Source organism: Temnothorax nylanderi, unplaced genomic scaffold (genome assembly GCF_030848795.1).
Source record: "Temnothorax nylanderi isolate EJ_2023f unplaced genomic scaffold, tnyl_v1.0 TNYL_tig0092_pilon, whole genome shotgun sequence".
NCBI classification, from domain to species: Eukaryota; Metazoa; Arthropoda; class Insecta; order Hymenoptera; family Formicidae; genus Temnothorax; species Temnothorax nylanderi.
Genome location: NW_027249154.1, coordinates 388,125 through 409,893, shown reverse-complemented (window position 1 = coordinate 409,893; position 21,769 = coordinate 388,125). Strand labels below are relative to the sequence as shown.

The 21,769-nt window shown below is 37.3% G+C and overlaps 1 protein-coding gene and 1 long non-coding RNA gene across 4 annotated transcripts in view; one reads left to right on the top strand and one right to left on the bottom strand.

Moving 5' to 3' along the window:
• LOC139775105 (uncharacterized) overlaps window positions 1–21,769 on the top strand; it is a 205,256-nt gene that overhangs the window by 42,324 nt on the left and 141,163 nt on the right. Inside the window, exon 3 of the long non-coding RNA XR_011718740.1 lies at window positions 20,034–20,094. This is a non-coding gene — a long non-coding RNA (uncharacterized lncRNA). The remainder of the gene's footprint in view (window positions 1–20,033; window positions 20,095–21,769) is intronic.
• On the bottom strand, window positions 743–21,385 carry Ndg (Nidogen). Of its 3 annotated transcripts, XM_071710847.1 has the most exons (20): window positions 21,057–21,385; window positions 11,682–11,960; window positions 11,250–11,455; window positions 11,076–11,173; window positions 10,645–10,791; window positions 9,742–9,975; window positions 8,975–9,503; window positions 8,592–8,758; window positions 8,140–8,268; window positions 7,962–8,060; window positions 7,346–7,510; window positions 5,163–5,288; window positions 4,449–4,571; window positions 3,768–4,114; window positions 3,061–3,397; window positions 2,522–2,750; window positions 1,829–2,004; window positions 1,591–1,699; window positions 1,380–1,498; window positions 743–1,159 (listed from the first exon to the last, which is right to left on the bottom strand). In XM_071710847.1, exons 1-20 carry the CDS (start codon window positions 21,276–21,278, stop codon window positions 1,023–1,025), a joined length of 3,978 nt encoding a protein of 1,325 aa, XP_071566948.1. In that variant the 5' UTR covers window positions 21,279–21,385; the 3' UTR covers window positions 743–1,022. The 3 variants fall into 3 exon arrangements, with proteins under 3 accessions (XP_071566948.1, XP_071566949.1, XP_071566950.1); XM_071710848.1 differs by lacking the exon at window positions 4,449–4,571 and having other exon boundaries at window positions 21,057–21,384; XM_071710849.1 differs by lacking the exons at window positions 4,449–4,571; window positions 5,163–5,288.

The window sequence follows — 21,769 nt, the reverse complement described above, 5'->3', positions numbered from 1 at the left end:
AAGAGATTCTTGTCACTCTGCGTGAATCGATTGGGGAGCCCCAAGCCCTTTGACGGTTTTTGAGGTCATCCTCTTATCTCTCTTTCTTACATCATCTCCTTCCTTTTTATTGTATTGCTCTTTGAATTTACACGCAACCGATTAAATATCGCGTTCTCGAGAGAAATGTGGTAAGAAAATATGTGATTACGTTGAAAATATTGGAGAACGTATTTTATTCTTCAAGACTGCGTTATAAATATATTTTCCATAGAAATCAGAGTTCTATCTGCTTTTACTGTCATTTTATAAAGAACAGTGTGCTAACTATTGTACAAATCTTGAAGAAAGAAAATTAATTAATTGAGCGACTGAGTTAGGAGGAAAAATTATATTTACATTCGATATGTCTCTTTTATACTTTCTTGTAAGGAGTAATATCAGTTACTTATTAGCGTTATATGTATATGACATATATACATTTATGTATATATGTTGTACGTATACATGGAAAATAAAATGGTTAGTTACGAATGGTAGTTACGAACAGTAGTCGTAGCTAATTGGATTTCACCTCTCATTGCGTTATCGTAACAATTTTTAATCTTTGTAGGGCAATTTTATATAAGGTTCCCTTGATTTTTATTTTCCTTTTACATAGCTAATTATAAAACTAATTAGGCGGATAAACTCGGAAAAGATTTAGACGAGAAAAGTGGATGGAAACGATCGATTGTAATGAATATTTCAATACAAGGCTTCGCTCGCTGTTTCCTTCATTTTTATTAAATAAGATCTGTTCGCAGTACAGCTTGTATCGCGTATTGCAATTGATAGATACAAAAGTAGATGTTATTTGAGAATATCGGTGACAGCTATAATTAATATTACGAATAATGTTATAATTTACATTTGGTCTAATGGTTATTGCGATTTTAGCTCGGTGTGAGCGCCAGTGCGAGACTTTCTTATCAGCTATCGTAATGTCGAACGCGAGGCGGGGCTTTGCGTTATTTTATTTCCGTGCAAGATCGAAGACGGATCTAAGACAGGTAACGGGAGTCGGTACAGGGTCCTTTCGCATCATCCGCGCACGCACACGTTCTGCCGCCTTGACCGTCCGGTAGACAAAGCTGATTCTTGTTGCATCTTCCATTGTCGTACTGGCACACATTTGTCACTGCAAACAAGCGATCGTGAATTATATAATTTCTGACAGTATTATACTTATTCTCGTCTCTATAGCGAATTTCTTTCTGTAGAAAAGTTAGGAAAATTTCTGATTCTCGTTAATTCAGATTTCGGCGGAGCTTAATTAAGGCAATAAATTATGAAATTATATACTTCCTAGAAATATATAATTTTGAGAAATAGATCTCTCACGAAGATGAAAAATTTACCTCTGGGACATGACTCTGGAACGACCACGATACCGTATAGTTTCCCACTCCCACCAGGCGGGACAGACAATGGTGCGCGTCTTTCGCCATTAGTCTTCATGCCGACTTCGATCTTGTGTCTGCAATGGAAGGAGCGTAATATAAAAACTTTTACATTTTATGGCATTCTCTGGATTGTCTGCACGCGCAAGTGAATATTTTATTCTCTTACGTTTTCCAGTCGGTCCAGTAGTAATGATTTTGAGAAATTGCCAAGCCGAACGGATAAGTAAGTTCATTTGCGACGACGGTGACTTTTTTGCTGTCTATTTCAATACAACCTAAGAACAAGAGATTATTTGTTATTAGCAAGTTCACGGTAATGAAACGTATCGTGCCATCGGACATTTTCCCGTTAAGATTAATGGATGTTATTTTGACGCGCTCACGTGATTAAAATCTATATTTACTTATCGAGAACGTCCCAGCGTCGGCCCAGCACAGCTCATCCGTCGCCCAATCGATAGTTAATGAATTTGGCAGCTTAACGTAATCACCCTGAAGGAAGATTGCTCGGTCTGTTCCATCTTCGTTAGCCCACTCTAGTTTGGGGGAGGCGCGATTCCAGTCAGACCAAAATATTTTTCTGAAATAGGAATATTTGTTGCAAAATTTAAATCGTTATAAAATTATATTAATAATATAATTTAATGATTCAAGTAGACGGTTCGATGAAATATAATATTACAAGATCAAAATTATAATATATTGGCGTTTTTTTATTATTTTTATTAATTAGTTTAAAAAATTACTCACGAATTTCTAAATATAAAATAATATACAAAAGTGAGCTGAAATCTCTTCTATAAATATGTGATGTAAAATAATTCGTAGTTATATAGAAGAAATTACTTTTATTTTAGTTGCACGGATAACATGTACGAATGATTTGATGAGTGTTAGGGCCAAAGCACATAACATGGCGTAGCGATATACGACGGTCGTAGTCCTCGACCTGACAAATCAGGATACGCCAAAGCTTGTGCGTTACTTACGTCTACGACTGTCATACGTGCTTTGGCCCTAAGATTGGAGAAGGTCTTGAGGTACACTGGACAGAGAAGTTTTGCAAATAGATTTTCTACACCCTTATCTATCCTTACCCTCGATATGGATGAACAGCTATTCCCCTCGGATTGACCAGTCCATCGGAAACGAGGACTTTGCGTTTCTTTGTCACTAGACTGGCAACCTCGACGGTCGTCTTGCCTGAGTCGGTCCAGAAGATGTTCCTCGAGACCCAATCGACCGACAGTCCCTCGGGACTGCTAACTTTCGGAATAAATGTCTCTGCCATCGATCCGTTATAAGATAGTTCGACTAGCCTGTTGCCTATGAAAATAGATTGCGATTTTATCTTACAAAGATATCTTATTTTTAGACTATAATTGCTTTCTTATTATAGCAATCGAGAAGTGTGTTAAAAATAAATTCAAATTTAATTTGTTAAAGAATGTCTTTTTTTATGATTTTTTACGTTTCTTATTTAATATTTGTAATGTATTTAAATGTTTTTGAAACTTAATTTTATTTAATCATATTTTTAAATATATTTTTTTACGAAAATCTAAATCCGTCTTAAGAGTCAAAAACACATAATATTGATAAATCTGGGACAAGACTTATTTGAATATAAACTTACCAGTAATATCACTGGAGTAAGCTTTGCCGCCAAGGCAGTCGATATCTAGGGCTATCGCCATTTGCGTGTAAGCTATGTAGATCGGATTTCCTGGATTCTGTTGTGTGGGCACGAACGGTATCCGATGCGTGGCCATTCCTTGGTTCACCAACAAAAAATTGGAGTCGTGCCTCGGCCGGTGCTTACAATTTATGCCGTCGCCGACGAAACCCTCGTTGCAAACGCAAGCAAACTGATTTTCACCAGACGACACGCACGTTGCCTCGGATGAACAGAGATTCGGATCGTGTCTGCACGAGGATTGTGGCCGACACGTGAAACCGTTACCGTAGTAACCCTAGAAGCGATTAGATTGCGATCATTCATATTTTATACTGTAAATCGTGTAAGAGAGAGAGAGAGAAAGAATCGCTGTTGCATATTATATTGCTGAAAGAAATATTACTTTTTAATCTACATTTTCATCTCTTTTTAATTACAAAGATAAAAACTTTTGAGAATAACTTAATTTTTGCTCTCAAATGAATACTTTTGTATGTCAGATTCTCCAAATGGAAATTTTTAAATTTTAATATTTAAACTCGCTTATCTCTTTTTATACGTAGTGTTACCACTTACATACAGCATAATATAGTACGTATGAATTCACGTTATACGCGTAGCAACAAACTCGATTATCTTGTGTAATGATATTTGTTTGTACGCACCGATTGGCAAATGCACGCGAAATTCGCGGACGTCTGATTGTATCCGCAAATTGAATTTCGGCCACAGTTATTCAAAACGTTACAGCCGATATGGTCTTCCACACACTGGCGCATACCGTCGCCGTGATAGCCGCTTATGCAGACGCATTTGTAACCACCGTCGTCGGACGGCACGCATTGCGCGTTCACGTGGCACTTAGAATGATTCGTATAGCAATCGGACGGCACGCATCGATCGTTCATGTCCATGCTGAATCCGGGTTTGCAGGTGCATTCGTAGCGCGAGCTCATAGGGTGGTAGGTGCATTGTTCGTTCTTCTCGCACTCGGAATTGTCGTTGCACTCGTCTAAAACGCAAGGAAGCCAATAGGGAATGTATCAGTCGACGTGTCTCGCCATCGATTCATATCATGCGGATTACAGCGCGATATACAAAAGGCAAATTCCATTCTTGTTTGAAATAGTTACTATATAGCTGAACTTACAGTTTGATCGCGATCGTCAATATCTCGATTTACATGGTAATGCGGAATGCAAAGGAGGCAATATGTATGCGCAATGCGGGGGATCGCCGATTGAGAGAAAGAAATCGCGTTGACATTCGTGCGTCGTGCGACGTGCGCAATGGCGCGAAATGAATGAAAGAAAAATAATAAAAAAAGATATGAATAGTGAGAGCACCGATACGACTGCATGTTGTTCCGTCGCCCACATATCCTGGATTGCACACGCATCTTGCCATCGGTTCCTCGTACTGGCAGGACGCGTTGAGGTCACAGATATCCACTTCCAAGCAGGATACTTCTGTACGAAGAAGAAGAGTCGTATCGTTGTATTATCTCTCATTTAACGTACCTTCGCCCTGCTCTCACGATTTAGGCTTTTTTTTCCTTAGGAAAATGGAATTATTAAACACAAGAGTATTGGAAAGCATAATTATGATACATTGCATAGTGAATGGCACGGCAATGATATCTGGCTGTCTCGATAACGAGAAATCAAAAAATTGGATTCGCGGAATTTTATGAGCTGATGTTCAATGAATGAATATGTTATGAATTGGTTGTTGAGTAATTTTTCTGCTAATTATGTACAAGAGGGCCTGAAACGAAATGTTAACTAACGATCAAAGATTATTTCGAAAAATAAAACGGTTAATTTTGAATTTATTCGATAGTTTATACATTGAAGTAAAAGCGTGTGCGATTTAGCAAATCTTCTTTTACGCGTTAAAAATTTACTATTTCACGAGTGGGTATACAAAAATAATTTAACAATGATATGTCATCGCGCGGAATGTTTAATGTACGCTCTCCAATATATTTTTATTAATTTTCACCTTGCTAAATATATGCTAAATATATGCATAAGATGCAAGATGCATTTTGCACGTACCTGTCTTGGTGCATTCCATACCATCGCCCTCGTATCCCGGGTTGCAGCGGCACTCGTAATCACCGGTACTCGTCACGTAGATGCACTGGGCGTAGGGATGACACCTATTCACCACGTTGCAAGATACTGGACACAAGCATGTGCGCGATTATGATACATTGCATATAGCATGCGATGATAGCTATAGCTGTCCCAATAGAGACCAAAAAAATTGAATGGAATCGCGATTTGATGAGCGTGCACTGATGTTCAATGAATGAACATGTTATTAACTAATTGTTGAATAATTTTTCCGATAATTATGTACAAGATACCCTGAAACCCTCAAATGTTAACAAACATATAAGATTCTGGGAAATCCTTATATTTATTTTATTTTGCGAGGAATCGATATATATCGTGAGCATAGCGTGAAATGAAAGTTTCGAAAGAAAATATTGTTCAGAAAATCTAGAAGTTGATGCATTAGTTTATCACTGTCATCAGAGAAGATATCGATATCTATTTTGATGTGCAGTTTGAAGCATCGCACCTCGAGTGAAAACATCGAAAATGTGTATTTTCCGAGCGAGATAAGCACCCGCGTTTTGAAATAATATTATTCATTTATACATAAGGAGTACTGGCAAAATGGAATATTTCTGCATTACTTATAACATAAATATTAATCGTTTAATGAAATTAAAATATTTCAATCACGTTAGCGAAGACGATTTTGTAGTTCCTTCCCAAGAGTATTACATGCACTATGGACACATTTCTCAATTTCCCGAGGTAATCTTCCATCTCGCTATTCACTAAAAGGTTGCGCATCACAAGTTTCTGAAAGTGAGTTTATGGAGTTGGTAGATGGCGAAACTTCGAGTACACTTATTTACAGAAATAACTTTTTTCCTGCTCCCGATGCGTGACGAAAAAAATCGGGATGTGTATAAGTTTGTTTATGCAAAATACAGTTTATATTGAGCTTCGATGAACGCTGTTAACCAACTTCATTATATCGTCAGCAGTTTCGACTTTGTTATTTTAAGCATTCGCGTGCTTGAATGTGTGAGCCCGCAAGCGTTTTTATTAATTACGCGGTTAGGTAAGAGGTGTATCGCGCGTTGATGAAATTAAAACATTTGCCTGGAAGTATAAGAGGCACCTTGCGCCGACGTCGTGAGCTCGTTAAAGAGAATGGTACGCAAAGCGACTTTATGCTCATTAATGAACATAAATAACTTAAAGCCAAGCACTGAGTGCGTCGTACGATTAGATCCTGATGGACCCTTCGTGTCGTGTTGGTATCCTGGCAGCGGAACGCAAATTCGTTCCAAATGGTCGTAATCGTATCCCAAGGGACATATGCAGACGTCGTCGAAGCATCCCGGGAGCGGATGTGCCGATACTAAAACGCATGATGCATCGACGAACGATGTTCGTCGCATACTATTAGCGATCGTTTCGCACGTTATTAAATATTGATCTTCGCATCGTGAGGATTCAAGTTATTCATGTTAATTTATTTGCATGCAGTTATCCGCCGTGCGTTTCATTTGCAAATTGTTTTAATTCTCAAGAGTATTTCAGTTTTCACTTCTGGCAAAATGATCCTCGGAAAAAATGCACCAGACATGATGCTTTAGCAGACAAATGTTGCTATAACTTGAATATAACGTCAGGGGGTGTCTGAATTAACATAATTATTTTAGCACAAATAGGAATTTAGTGCTATTCTGTTGTTAATTTACTGTTATCTGTTTCATTATTGCTCGTTTAATAGATGTGTGCAATTGTATAATTATGTATTAAAAGCTTAAAACGTAGCTATTAATTAGCATATTAATATAATATATTACTCTATTTTATTGCTGTATACATTTTTCCTTGCATAAAATGCAAGAAAAAATATATAATGTTCGATGTCTACGGTTTTTCTGAGGATCTTCATTGTTTCTAGCGATACAAACACATCTCGATAAAACTATTCTACTGATACTCAATTAATTATTGTTGTGCTTAAATTAACCGGTGCTTAGGAATAATTTCTTTAATACATGCCATATGCACAATATGATACACATTTAAATAATGGGCAGAAATTGGGTCAATCTTATTCGAATTCAAAATTTTTACGTTTTGCGGAAAATTGCTCGAAAAGCCATCGTGCAATCAACGAAATTATATTTCGTGCAACTTACAGTCTCGATAGTCAACTGTCGTATATTCTCCCTCTTGCCTCACGCAAACATGGTTACGGAATTCCCAACCACTCGGACACCAACACACTCCTTCCACGCACTGCGGTTGCGGCGGTTCGTCTGTTGTGGTGACATCGGATTCGGAGTAACACGTGTATCCATCGCCTGTAAATAATCGCATATGTGAATAACAGACAGAAAACACTTTGTAAATTGCAATATGGTCACATGCGTTTGGAGTGACAATCGTCGCGACGAATACTAGTTGAGTCATACCCCGCGTATTCCATTCAGTTTAATTACTCCATTTCCGGATTGTTACGAAACTAATATTAAAATTTATGATATATAACCGGACTTTTGAGAGACAAAAAAGATTAAATGCAAAAAATATCTTTTATGAATTGTCAGATACTTCCTACATGGGCAAGAGAGAGAGAGAGAGAGACAAGTAGCTCGCGATAAATAAACTATTTTTTTCGACAACATTCTATTCATTATATGCGATCATAAATTTAAATTTTTACAATACATATACATATATAAATTATATATTTTTGTTTTTTAATGAATTATCAACGGTAGGCAAAAAATCCTTTCGAGTTTTTCCACTCACCAACGTAACCAGGCATACAAACGCACACGTGTTTCTTTCTATTCCCGTCGAAACTGCAGAGTCCGTATGGGGAACAGTTATCCTCCTCGTTGCAGGGTGCTATAAAAGTACAGTTGCCGTTTATCGATAAGGAAATAATTAATAATATTTTTCGTAATTTATATGGAAAATATTTTACCATGCTGAGAGGGGTAACATCCCTGATCCGTTTCCTCGAAACCAGGCATACAGGTGCACGTAGGTGTATTTCCGACCATCACACATTGCTCGTAATTTCCACAGCGAGTATCTTCACAAGACGGCAATCCTGCATTATGAATATTATCGATATAGAGTTAGATAATGTTGATATGTAAATAAGTAGCTGACAAAATTAAGAAATATTAATTGAACAGAATATTTCATATTTTAGTGTTTTATATATAATTTATTTTTAAATATCTTTAAAGTTGAAAATTAACAACTTAAAAGAAATACTTGATCGAGAATATTATCAGACGTTAAGATTATTTTCGCCGCTATCAGCAGTAAGAATTTGATCGACTCTGTGGGATGTTATCGCAGTACGGTAACAATGATCATAAGATACAAGGTAATTTATTAGAAAATAAATAAAAATAATGCGCTTACTTTCACAAACACGACCGTCTCCCGTAAAACCAGCTCTGCATTGGCACATGTGGCTGCCTTCCTGATTAATGCATTGAGCGTCTGGGGAACACATGTGATTACCGGCTGTGCATTCGTTCACGTCCACGCAAATCGCACTGCCGTCTTCCTCGTACAGATACTGATACCTTCCCATATATCGAGCAATATAATAAATATCATTAATCATGTAATTAAATAATCATTATTTGATACGTTGACATCAAGATGTAATAAAACATTTTCGTGAAAACACTCTTAGTATATCCGTAAGGAGATTTTTTTGTCGAATGTGTGTACAAAGAAAGATTTTTTATGCAATCAATTTTATTTAAAAAAAAAATCGACGGTATAGAGATACTCACCCTGCGTTACACACACATCTAAAGCTGTCTCCATCGACCACGCAGGAGCTATGATCGCCGCAAGTCTGTCGTCCTTGAATACACGGGTCCTCTTCTTCGAGGGGCGTTATCTTGGTGTTGACGGCGAATCGAATGATGCCCTCGGTGCCCTCGTAAGCGGTGACACCCCTGAAGAACTTCAGCCTACTCGTGTCGTCCTCGGGATCGAAGATAGCGTACGGGCACTCCTTGTAACTAATTATCTGATCCAGCTTGAAGTTGATTTCCCGCTCGTCCCCGCTGCCACGCGAAAGTTTACAGATGCGCTCGCTTTGAGAACGGATCATTCCTGATTGGGCACGAGTGTAGAGTTCGTCGTAATCGCCGTAGTCTACCCTGGTGTCTCTCTCCAGGTACGGCACCGTACCCGTGATCTCCGCTTCCATTTTCAGCTGACCGAAGACGTCCAATCCAAGGTAATTGCTGCGTATCGTCACTTTGTCGCCACTCGATGGGAAGTTCAGTTCCGCCGTGTGGTTGAATAAGCCGCCTGCCCGTGAAACACGCTCGTATGAATACCTGCGTAATCGTAAACCTGCTTTCCTTCGGCAACCTTGTTATGGCACTTTCAAGAAAATCCTTCAAACTCATTAGTAAAATATAATACCAATATAATCACATAATCTTTAGTACATAACATATATTGATATATGATATATAGTTACTAATTATTAATTTATCTAAGAAAACATAGGATAGAGATATTGAATGAAATGAAGGCTTCTTGCCTGTAAGCTCGTATCCGTTTTCAGTGTCGCTGATAGGTTTTGCGAATAACCAACCAATCACGCCACCCAAATTGCCTAAAAGTTGGAAACTAGCACCGATTTCTTGAGGTACCCTTGATAAGGCGGTATATGTTCGTCCATCTTTGGTTTGTACGTAGCATTGAAGATCTCTTGAGGGGAATTCGATGTTATTTAACTTGCCAGATATTCGGCCAATAACCCGAAGAGGCACGTCTAAAAATTAAATCTTTCAGAAGAAATTCCATAATACCTGTATGTCTTTATTATAATTGCCAGAGCTTTCTGTCTTAACATACTGCTATAATTATTATGTTGCCTTATTATTCTTCTGTGTACGCAACATATTTTTTTTTGAAGTACAAAATGTACTATCTATTTATGTTTTTACACAATTGTTTAGTTAATGATAAAATAATATTGAAAGAAATACATTCTTCTTGCATTTCTTAAGAACTCTTATCTCCACATGAAAGAAGTCACAACTTTCTTACGGAAAAAAATTATTGGTAGGGACTCTGCCAACGACACGACCATCAAAGAGTCGCGCGGCCCATTTCATGGTATTCACGGTATCGCCGTCTATATGATGTTACCGTGGAAGTCGTAAGAACCAGTCTCGTAAACTATGAATAGACCGGAGAGCGCGAGTAAACGCAGCTACTTACTGCGTTGCATCTATTTGCCCTACGACGACTTCTGCGTACCTTTGTCCGCGTTAGGTGAAGCGTCGTAGGGAGTTTAGAGGGGGGAAACGCGCAGAAAGATCTCTTCTTTATCCCGTTTCGAGAACACTTCAAAGGCCGCGTTTGCATGCCATTAGCTCGAGCTTATCTCGCAACGAGCATGCGAGATTTCGACAAACACCGTTGATAAATAGCTTACCGTTTGGCTGGCAGGATTTCCCGTTGCCGAAATAGCCCTGCTTGCAACTGCAGCAGAATCCGATCTCGTAATCGATGCAAGTCGCTTTGCTGTGGCAAGTGGTGGCGCCGGTCCTACAGCTAGCCGCTTGATGCATAGTCATCGTGTCTAACAGGATATATTGCTTAATTCGATCAACATCGTAAAGATAATCCGGGATAACTTTTCGGTTTAGTCTTATTATTGCAATTCATACATATATATAAATATTGCAATTCATATATATATATATATATATATATATATATATATATATGAAAAGATAAAACGAGGTTGTTTTAGGTTTTTGATATTTTTACGACGCATTAAATTTTAAAAGTTCTTATATTTAACAAGCATATTTTTATATATTTTTGTATATTTTTATTATATAATTATTATGTACTCATTACCTTCAATATTATCGGGAATCTTTATGTAGGTATTTTCGTTTTCGCCGATAGGACCAACTTGAAATAGCCACTGGCCAGGCCTATTTACATTTGACCACCTGAAAACAATTACAAAGGTCCATGAATACGTCGCACGTGAATACAGCCGGCGCCTCTGCTCTCCCCATTACTCACTTGTCGACATTCTGAATTTGGTCCGTGCCCGAGCCCCTCAGGGTATACATTTTGCCCTCGCTCATGAATCCTGCCTGTGCCTTGGCATCTGGGAGACCGTTGGGATGCGATTCACCCTGAATCCACTGTATACCATTTTCCGGGTACAGTAGTTCAACAAAGGAATGCGTACCGTTGGATGATATAGCGACTTGATAAGTATTCACCTGAAAGACGACTCGATGAACGTTATTCATGTTCTCAAAGAGGTTTATTACATATGTTTATATTTTTATTTTTCCTCAATAGAGTGAAACGTTTAGTTTAAGTACAATAAAAGTTAAAGACATACCGTCAACATTTTTTTATTTTTTCAATTATACCAGCTGAAGATTTGTTTTGGCGAGAAATTAAAATATACAATATTTGATAATCGTAAAGGCAATAACTTACCTTATCATTTCGCTCATTATAATAACCAACGTCCATCCAAGTGGCCAAAAAGACGCGCGTCGGCACAAAGTTATTAGCGTTCTTAAAGGCACTTCGGATCAATCCTCCGGCTCTAGCGAGAACATCGGGAGAATCGGTTTCGCTCCAATAAATCGTTCCGGAAGCTCTTGTGTCAACGTGTGTATAAAGAGGCGCGATGACTGGATCATCAAGAGGGAATGCAATGTTGAAAAACCTTTGCATGGCTCTAGCGAATGAGAGAACGCCATTTCCATTTACCTGAAATTGAGGAAATCGATTTTCCATTTTTGATATCTTTTTAACTGACATGTGCTGTGACTACATTTGATTTTAATTTTATATTTAGGCCCAGTTTCACAAACGTCGGTTAACTTCTAACCTTAGGTTAACTCACTCGTCTCTTTCTAAGGGGGACGTTAGAGTTTAACCTAAGGTTAAAAGTTAACCGACGTTTGTAGAACTGGGCCTTAAAGTATTGTGTTTTTAAATAAAAGTTTAGAAATGCATAATATATGCATATAATTATTCATAAAAGCTTTTATAAGAGATTCTATTTGCTTAAGATAAGCACAATGAAATGCTCAGATTTCCATTTACAGCTGTTATTTAAGAAATATAATTTCATTGAGATGAGAACGAGGAATTAAATCAACAACGTTTATTTGCAATTTTATCAATACATTAAAGCATGTTAGAACTTAGCAGATTTATTCATTACATTATCAGAATCTAACTATTAATATTTCAATGCTTTAACGGTGTAACTTCTATTAATTAAGCGATACTGTGGCAATCGTTCCATTTTAACATTAGTTTTTTCATTAACCCTTTAAAGAAGTATCTTTAATACCACTTAAAAACTGCGGTTTATTTCGATATACGAATCTCGATCGTGAGGTGCATTGATTCGGTCGCAAGTCTCACAACGTTAAGTTCTACCGCTGAGAGATGTTCTCGCGTACAACTGGAACGTGACGGTAAATCAAATTCTATTCGGTGAAGCGCGCGGAAGGTCGGGCGACATCAGCGGGTCAGCAGGTAAATCGTCGGCACGTGCTGCCAGTGAAATCCGACAATGACGTTGTTAGGAGGGGGACTTGCCCCACGTCGTCAGTCTGCGCGAGTCTCGCAATAGACACGCATGCACGTTAATGAGCGAGCGCCTGTCGTCGAGGAGTCATTCACCCAACGACGCGCGCTCGTTATAACGCCGAGGCGCGAGGACGGTGTCGCGTTCGCGTAAACTCGCGAAGGAATCGCGATGATCTCGACGAGAGAATGCCCTGCAAAGGAACCAACGATCAGAACGACAAGATATGTTTATAAGATGTCAATGATTAATTATTTTTAAGAAATTTTAAGCAAATCGGGAGCAAAAGATGTTAAAAGCTTTGACGATCAATGCATTTTCCGAAGACATTGTAACACTATGATTAATTTTTGATTCTTTAAATATGATAGTGAATATAATTATAAATGGTTAAAAGAAATTTTGGGACATATACGTAGTTTTTTTTAAGATCTAATATGAGCCTAATCATGTTCTTAATATTCTGGCAGTAGAAAGTAAAGATTTTTTTATTATTCTTTGGTATATTATTTATTTTAAAGTTCAAAAGAGTAGCGGACACGGTCGTATCATCTTGCCGGAGCCGCTGACTTGTTTCGTCAATTGGCTAAACTGAAGTGCGCCAAACGCGCGCACATGTTCAACGCGATGCACTCTTCGGGCTACAGCTGTTCCTTTATAAGAAAAAAACTCTTTGTCATTAAAGAGACAAAATTATCCCCTTCTTCCTGAAAGAATAGTGCAACCGCTCAAAATATTGCGCTAGGAGGAAATAATTGGTATGGTTCTCACACTGTTCGCTCTTACCGGTTTAATGTCACCTAATTTTGAAATTAAGGAAGTGATATATTATGCTACCATTCTAAATAAAGACCTAAAATGCTTTATATCTTAACTATATACTATTTTATAATTCACTATTTGATTTTTTTATAGAATAAGCTATTTATTAATAACATTTTTTTTTAAATATATAATATGTTTTTACACTCTCTGAAAAGCAAAAGTTGTTCATTTTCTTATTAAATATGACGAATTCCGATGTCCGGATTCGTATTTTTCTCCCATACGTTCTTATTCGTCGACGTTAATTTATGCGCCACTCAAAGTCCAAACTGGAACATCCGATTACTCAGATGGCCTATATTGTTTTCACGTGAGGTTAATATTATGGGCGCCGCCTCAAATTTAACGCTCAAGTCGCACATCGTTAACCAGCGACCCGATTCAAGTGAATTGACACGAATTAGGGCTACAAAGTCATAATCTGTGACACTATTCTAACACTACTAGACTTATTTCATAATTTTCTTGAATAACAAGGTATTCACTTACTTCATATTAAAAATGTGAATTGGACATTTTGATCATATTTTACTATTTTTGTAGCGTCACTTTTTAATGAAAACAGTATTTATTGAAATTAAAAAAGAGTGTTGAATCAATTAGATTTAATGACATAGCTAATATATTGGTTAAAACTGTTTAATACGTATATGTGCTATATATATTTAAATGGATTGTTTCTGCGGTGAATTTATTAGACAGCTTATTAAATTTTTTTTTCATATAATTATCGGAATATGTTCGTTTTTAACGGCAGTATAATGCCAATTTAGCTCAAACAAGCAGAAATCTTCCAATCTTCGATATCGATATTATTCGTCCCGTTATACGTACGAGAGTTTGTAGGCCGAGAATCAGTATCGGTCATCGAGGCGTCCGATAATCGATGCCTGGGAATGTCAAGCCAGTATTGATAGTCTCGCCGAAGCTCGTTTATGTGCTCGGGCGTTTTGACATTCGCGTAAGTCAGCTAGTGGGAAAGTTCGACGCGCTATCATTGCCGAGGCTATCACCGAGGTCGTAGGTCAGAGCCGAGCCGATGACACATACGTACACACATCGCGGTAAAACGGTGAAAATAGATAGCACCACCGCCTGGAAGTAATAGGAGGAAGCCATGCTAGCTGCCAACTCTCTTCCTGATATCGTCGATAACGTTCTAATGCTTGACAAGTCTAGTGCAGGATTGGAAATAATTTGAGATCGACTCTTGTATCGACGAATATTTCAATATTCAAAGCGAAACTTTTGAAATAAATCACTCGACGAGTGATCGTTTTTTTTTCTGTCGAAAATCATCTCGTAGTCGATTCTGGGATATGTTGTGCGCATACGTATTTTCTATATTTATCGTAAAATTAGCTTCAGCTCAGGTAATGAACAAAAATTAACTTAGAATTAATGACTGCAATGACTTACTTTAATAACTCACTTTAATAATTTAATTTTAATTACATTTTATTTTTTCATTTCAGAGCTGCATCTTTCTTTTATGATTATTGATTTGAGTATTTTTAATTTTATCAGTACATATTTATGTTTTGTCAGCATATATATTTCAATATATTTACATATTATATAATATACCTATACACTTGTTATTGATATTGCTAATTGTAAAATAATATAATTTGAATACTTAGATTATCTTCTAATTAAAAAGCAAACTAAAAAGATATAACTGAGATTATTATGTCCTTATGGATACTACTTCTATTAAAAGAATCTATCATTAGAAAGTTAAAATTACAGATTCAGGATTGCAATTTTATATATTATTTGCGAAAAACACTAATTCGTTACAATATTTTCTGTAACAACGTATATGGTAGAAAATATTTTTATTGTAATTCGTCTCGTAACAGTTCGAAATTTTACGGTATCACAATAATACGTAAGTACTATCGAACGTCTTGTTCATGTGATACATAGGACCGATTGCGTCGAATTCGTATGTTAATCGCGGGATCTCGGTATTATCCGCAGTAAGCTCGGTGCATGTGCAATCGTCATAACGCGGTGACAGCCGCGAGTCAATGAGATGACGGTAGGAGAGACGGCGGTTTTGGTAACGCATGCCGCACGCGCTAACGCAATCGCGCAATCGGCCGCAATCATTTTGATGACTGCGAATCGTCGGCGATAACCGACGAAATGGAGATGATTGTCGTGTAGGAAGGTCCTCTAAGTAGACCGTACGTTGTCTTCGTTCGCGGATACGTCGCGATATACATCTGTGTCAACCGCGATTTGTCACTGACCTGGGCCCGCGTAATAATGGCACGAGAATCGACCGAGGAAGCATTTGTTCAAATGTCAGTTCTGAGTCATGTAATGGACAAATCCTTTTCAGGCTACCTATAGATATTGTACTTTGAATAATTTTAATCAATATTAGTGAGAGATGTAAATTGTGAGAAATTACTAACTTTCCGCTCAAAGCAAAATTTATATTATTTTTTAAAGATAAACAGTGACTTTGAGAAAACGCTTTGCAGCTTGCCTTATTACCGCTAAATTGTCTGAATCTGATTTCAAGGTGCGGCGTGTGTATGACAAACAGATTCATTGCATGAAATAATGACCGACGGAAACAATTTCTTTGAAGAGCTCTTGTTTAGTTTTTATCTTTTTATGAAGAAAATATTTAGTAATTTTGCACAGAATAACATAATAGAATATCAATTATTATTTTTTAATGTTATTTTTTAATTACTTGAGACTAAATTGATTAAGAACTTCAAACATTTTAAATATTTCTCTTGTAACGCAGGAAGTAAAATTTCTGTCCATTAGTTAATTGTCATCCGCCTTTGCGTTCGCATGCGTTGCATGTCTCCGCATGTTAGTTACATTTATCTAGTTTTACATGGCACGCTCGCTTTCTTTGGCATTTCTAACAAATTGCACGCCTACGATGATGTTTGCCTAACGAGCATGGTAAATCGAGAAAGGCGAGCAAAAACTGAAATACATTTGTAAGAAAGAGCGTAACAGCAATTCTCTCTCCGAAATTGCATACATTGAATTTCCATCTTTGCGAATGATTTCAAGGTTACGACGAGATATGTCGTAACCGGAAGCTCAGAAAGGACACTCGGAGAGACGGAAGAAGCTGTAATGAAATTAATTGAGAATTTCGTGTCGAGTCTAATTGAGCTTCGTCGGCGATGACGAAGCCGAGGACAGAACCGATCTAGAAGAATCGCGAACGAAATTTCGCAATTCTTCCCACTAAGTCCCCGCTAACTAATGTGGGAAACCGCCAAGGCTAATTGCATAGCACCGTAAGTTGGCTGTCGTATTACTCTCTATCTTGATGCGAATGCTTAATTGAGTACAGGAAAAGATACAAAGTTTTCCATTGAATTTTACGAACTTGGTACACAAAGGTAATGAATGCCGTAAGCTGTATTTTTAGCGTGATATTCTTACTGATAATCAAATAGCGAACTTCTGCTGAACGTGTCCTTTTATAGCGAAACATGCGGCTTCTTGTATGCAGAAAATATTGATTGCACTAGCAAGTAAGGAGATAGTTAAAATTTGTATACTCTTTTTATTTCTATTAATACCAGATATTATTAACCAAATATTAATCATATATTTACCGGTATTATTTTTGTACTCTTATTTACTGTGCATTCACCGCCATGACAGTCATCATTGACTGAGCTTTCCATTTACGCCTCATCGATGATCGATGAGGCGTCATGGGCCGATAGTCAAATACCTATACATATCATATATATTTTTATACAATTCAATACTATAAATTTAATTAAGTATTTTACTGTTCTTTTTAATATAAAATAACCTAATTTTATATTAAAAAACGTGAAAGAAAAGTATATTAAAATACCTTTTGTGGTGAATGTATTAAATAGACATATTATCGTTATAACATATTATACATTTCTTTGAGGCTGCGTTAAATAAACATAAACGACGAATCTTTTTGAAATAAACATATTTACATCAAAATATAAGTAATATTTAAATAAGGAGTAATAATGTAAAAATTCAAGTTAAAAATTCTTTTTTTGTTTTTATGTTTATTTGTTTGCAATTTTTGTTTTCATATTGAAAAATAAAGGTCGAACTTTTTGAACGAAGGGCTCGTTCTTTTTCACGCAAAAGGTGAAGATTGTAGCTGTGCAATGCTACGTTACGCGTTTGGTGCACGCGTATTGCATCAGCATAAAAGGATATATATATGCACGTATTATTCCAATACCTGCAAAATCGAATCTTGCATTCTAGGCTCTTAATCCGCCTAGTCTCCCACAATTATTCGTCATTATACTTTAAGCTCGTCCGGCTGACTGGCCGGCCGAGTTTCTGCGTGTGATTTGACTCGATGCGCATCTCTAAGCGAAGCGCACGTAGTACGCATGTCATCAATAACGCCACCATGATTTCGAACGTTTGAATTATCGACGAACTTCGATGAATGGAACGGATCACAGTGGATCATGGTTCGAATACCGTATTTTGGTTTGCGGCTGCGAAAGTCACACCGACTCGAAAATGAATTTTAGTATTGATATTTGGCTTTTGTCGCGTGCAGCCTTGTTTAAAAATAAAAAGCATTGTTAAATTGTATAAATGTATAAATAAGCATTTTTTTCAGTATATAACTTATCACAAATTGAAAGACACATAAATTTCAATACATTTTAATAAATGATCATATTTCTTGGTATTTACATTTTTAGTATGTAATATTTTCTTTAGTACATAGATTAATCAGAGTTTATTAACGATATTTCATGCTAATCAAGTATAGTTTCAATAGAGGAAAACATTTGCGAAAATGTTGATGATACGAGTTTGCGCTATCTGTGGAGGCGTAATGCATAAACGCTTCCACGTATGAGCTCATGCATCTTGATTCGTAATAAATCATTTTGGAGAGATGAATCCTTCGCATTAATCTGCACACGACTAGTCGTACATAATTAACGTTCATTCATGCTGTTACCTCTATAGTAGTACGACGATTCGCGGAAAAATGAAATCATGCGGTGTCCTGCGGACTTTTTTAATCACCGCTGGTTTCTACGTTTGTTTAATCGTTGTACCAGTGTTTGTGCGTTGAGTCAAGGGTACTCAAATATTGTTCTCGTGGCCAACAAAGCAGAAACGGCCGAAATTGTCTCTGTACGATTTTTAATGATTTTTGGATATGTTGTAGAGCAGCTCGAAATAAGAGAGATTATAAAAGCTATTTCAACATATATTTGCTTACGAGTGAACGTTTTGCGAAATATAAATATATGATTATGTGAAGTGCTTTTAGCTTCATAATATTTTATTTAAAATCTCTCTTATATGTCTTACGATTTTTCAGCGAAAATCAGAGCAATAGAAAAAATAAGAGCGATTCAAAAAATAAATTTTGAGAGAAACTATCACAATTTTTTAATTTGGGGAACATTATTTAAACGAAAAAAAAAAATATATATATACATGTCTCTTATTTTGGGTATTCTCGCAACGTGTTTCAAGGTAATTAAAACCGCAGAGGGATGGTTGCGGTCGTGCTCTTGTGTTTCTACAACGTGCACTTCCTCGAGTCCTCGAGGCACGCTTTCGCTTACGGTCGAACTTTCGGCGCGTAAACACTACCGGAATCTTATCGCGCGCCTCGGACTCTGGATGCGCGTTGCATCGTCTTCCGGTTCGCGCCGCTCTCGCTCGTTCATTCATACGAATTAACGGACCCTCGTAAATTGTACGCGACGAGCGGCGCGGCGCGTCCGCCGCAATTAAGCGCGATTGTGCCGCCCAGAGAGTCGTTTGTTCGTCATCGCGCGAACGCAATGAATTCGTGTCATGCCAGAAGATGTCGGCCGGATTAGGCCGCGAGCCGAATTGAGAGAATGACCGAATGCGCGCACAGTTTCGTCGTTGTCTACCGCGCGACAAATTGATATTAACCGAGGAATTACGCGCCGCCGCCTAGCCGCTCGTCTCGCCGTCTCGGAACTTTTTCTAACCATAAATTGAACTTCGTCACGCGGTGACTGTGCTAAGTTTCCTAATTTGTAACACGTCTGGAGAGAAATTTTGTAACTTTTTCTCGTTATGTGAAGAGATAGGGTAGATAGAGTACGGCAGAGTGTGTGTTACGTCACCGTTATCTCTCTTGTTAACGAATTTGATGAATTCGGAGTAAATTTTTTTTAGCGCTTCTAATTGGGGAATTTCTTATTATTGAAAGTTAGAGATAAGATAACTATAAACCGGTGATAAAATCTTATTTTCCAGTCAATTTTAACTTTAGTTCGACAACACATTTTAATTCGAAGTTATAAATTGAAATGCTTATAACATTTAATACTAAAAAAAATTGTAACGTATAAATGGTTTTATACCAAATTTTTATTAAGTATATCTATTTTATGTTCTAGGAGCAGAGAGTTGTGTTGGATTGTTTTGGATGATACAGCAAAGAAGAGAGACTAATGCAAGGTAAGAATAGAATAAAATGTGATGTTGAGAGATGAAGCTCTGTTGACTGTCACGTTACATCACTGACAGCATCTCAGTGGTAAATATCTCAATAAATGTAAAAATATTGCGTGAGGAGAGATTTGCAACGGGTTATCAAGAATATTTTCAGTTCTTTTTTGTCGAGTTGGTGTTTTTCACCGACGATCGGTTTACAAGCGTAAATACGAAAATAATGGATTGGCGTTTAATAATAACGTTTCTAATAATAGCTTTTCGACACATCCATAGTCGCAAATAGTCGAAAAAATAAATAACAGAGTTTCTCTAGAAACTATTGAATTTTTATAATAATATTATAAATTATAATAATTTATGACTATTTTCTCTTTGTCGCGATTTCTGTCTCTTGAAAATTTTAAATTACTTAAGAGTCAAGAAACTTCAAATTACTGATAAGACAGAATACAATCATCGAAGGATTACATCACAATGTAATTTTTAAATTGAGAACGGTGTTAACATGTCATAATTATGATATAACTATGGGAAAACACTTTCTCCTCAAGTCATGCTTTGATTTGTGCTGTTTGAGATGAAGATTAATCACATTACGTGCAATTCCGTTTTATGTGTATATACATTGTATTATTTTTAAATCATTTGTGTATGTACCTTCATACATCTTGGTTAAGATTAGATAATTAGGTAATTAAGATTAATTATATATTTATCCTAGTATAAATTATAATTATAATCCTACAATTCTCATTAGTGTTCTCATTAGCGAAAAAAGAACATAGACCTTTTTTACAATGTGTAACAGTAACATCAATCAAGATTTACTTAAATATAGGCTTGACTTAAATTCGTAGTTAATAAAAAATATACTTGGCGGTTCAAATAACTATTTTGACCATCTTAATGCTGACGAGAGTGACGAGTATCCGATATTTTAGACCAAACTCACTATCGGTACTCACGAATATCGAGTTGTAGATTTTGTCGTAGAAAACGATGGGCGTTTTGAGGAGAACCTCGGCGGATATCAGCATTCCGTTATCGGTTTCGAGGGTGTTGGAGCCCGGTCCCGTGTACTGGTATAGATCCCTTTTGGACAGGGCTACGGTGAAGGGCGCGATTAGGGCCAGCACAAGGGCCAGCGAGCCCAGCAGAATGCTCCAGCGTGTTGCGCCGCGAGCCATTCTCTCAGACTGCCTTAACGCTACTGCTGTTCGACTTGGCTACGACGTCTCTTCTTGCTGCCCCCTAATCGCCTTTGCCCGCCGCTGCTCTCCGCGATCGGCGTGGCCGCCCGCCGTTGTTCCGCGTACATAAAACGCCACGCTCGCTTCCCGCGCTCGATGATAATTTCATGACACCGCACCGATCCCTACCCCCGATTCCGCTACTAATGGGCTAATGTGCAATCGAGTGTATCTCGAATGTAAATTCTTCAGCTCTTCTCTCTCTTTCTCTCACTCTCCATGAAGTGTTCGCGCTGTACGATGACCACTTGATGCGGTGATGTGCAGGTTCCTGCCGTGAATAAGCATTGCGGAATATCGGAGCAAATTGACAGATTTTTTTATTTTTCTGTATCTTTACAAAAAATATTGCGTTAAGTGGTTTAATTTATATCGATGGCGAAAGGTCTTTGAAAATTTAATTTTGCTGGATCAATAAATCTCGTGAA

Coding starts and splice junctions, on each gene's coding strand:
- Ndg (XM_071710847.1), bottom strand. CDS start 21,278: ATGGCTCGCGGCGCAACACGCTGGAGCATTCTGCTGGGCTCGCTGGCC. Junction 9,976..10,644: donor GAAATCCTGCCAGCCAAACG/GTAAGCTATTTA, acceptor TTTAATTTTTAG/ACGTGCCTCTTCGGGTTATT. Junction 5,289..7,345: donor GACAGTTGACTATCGAGACT/GTAAGTTGCACG, acceptor GCTTGTGTCCAG/TATCTTGCAACGTGGTGAAT.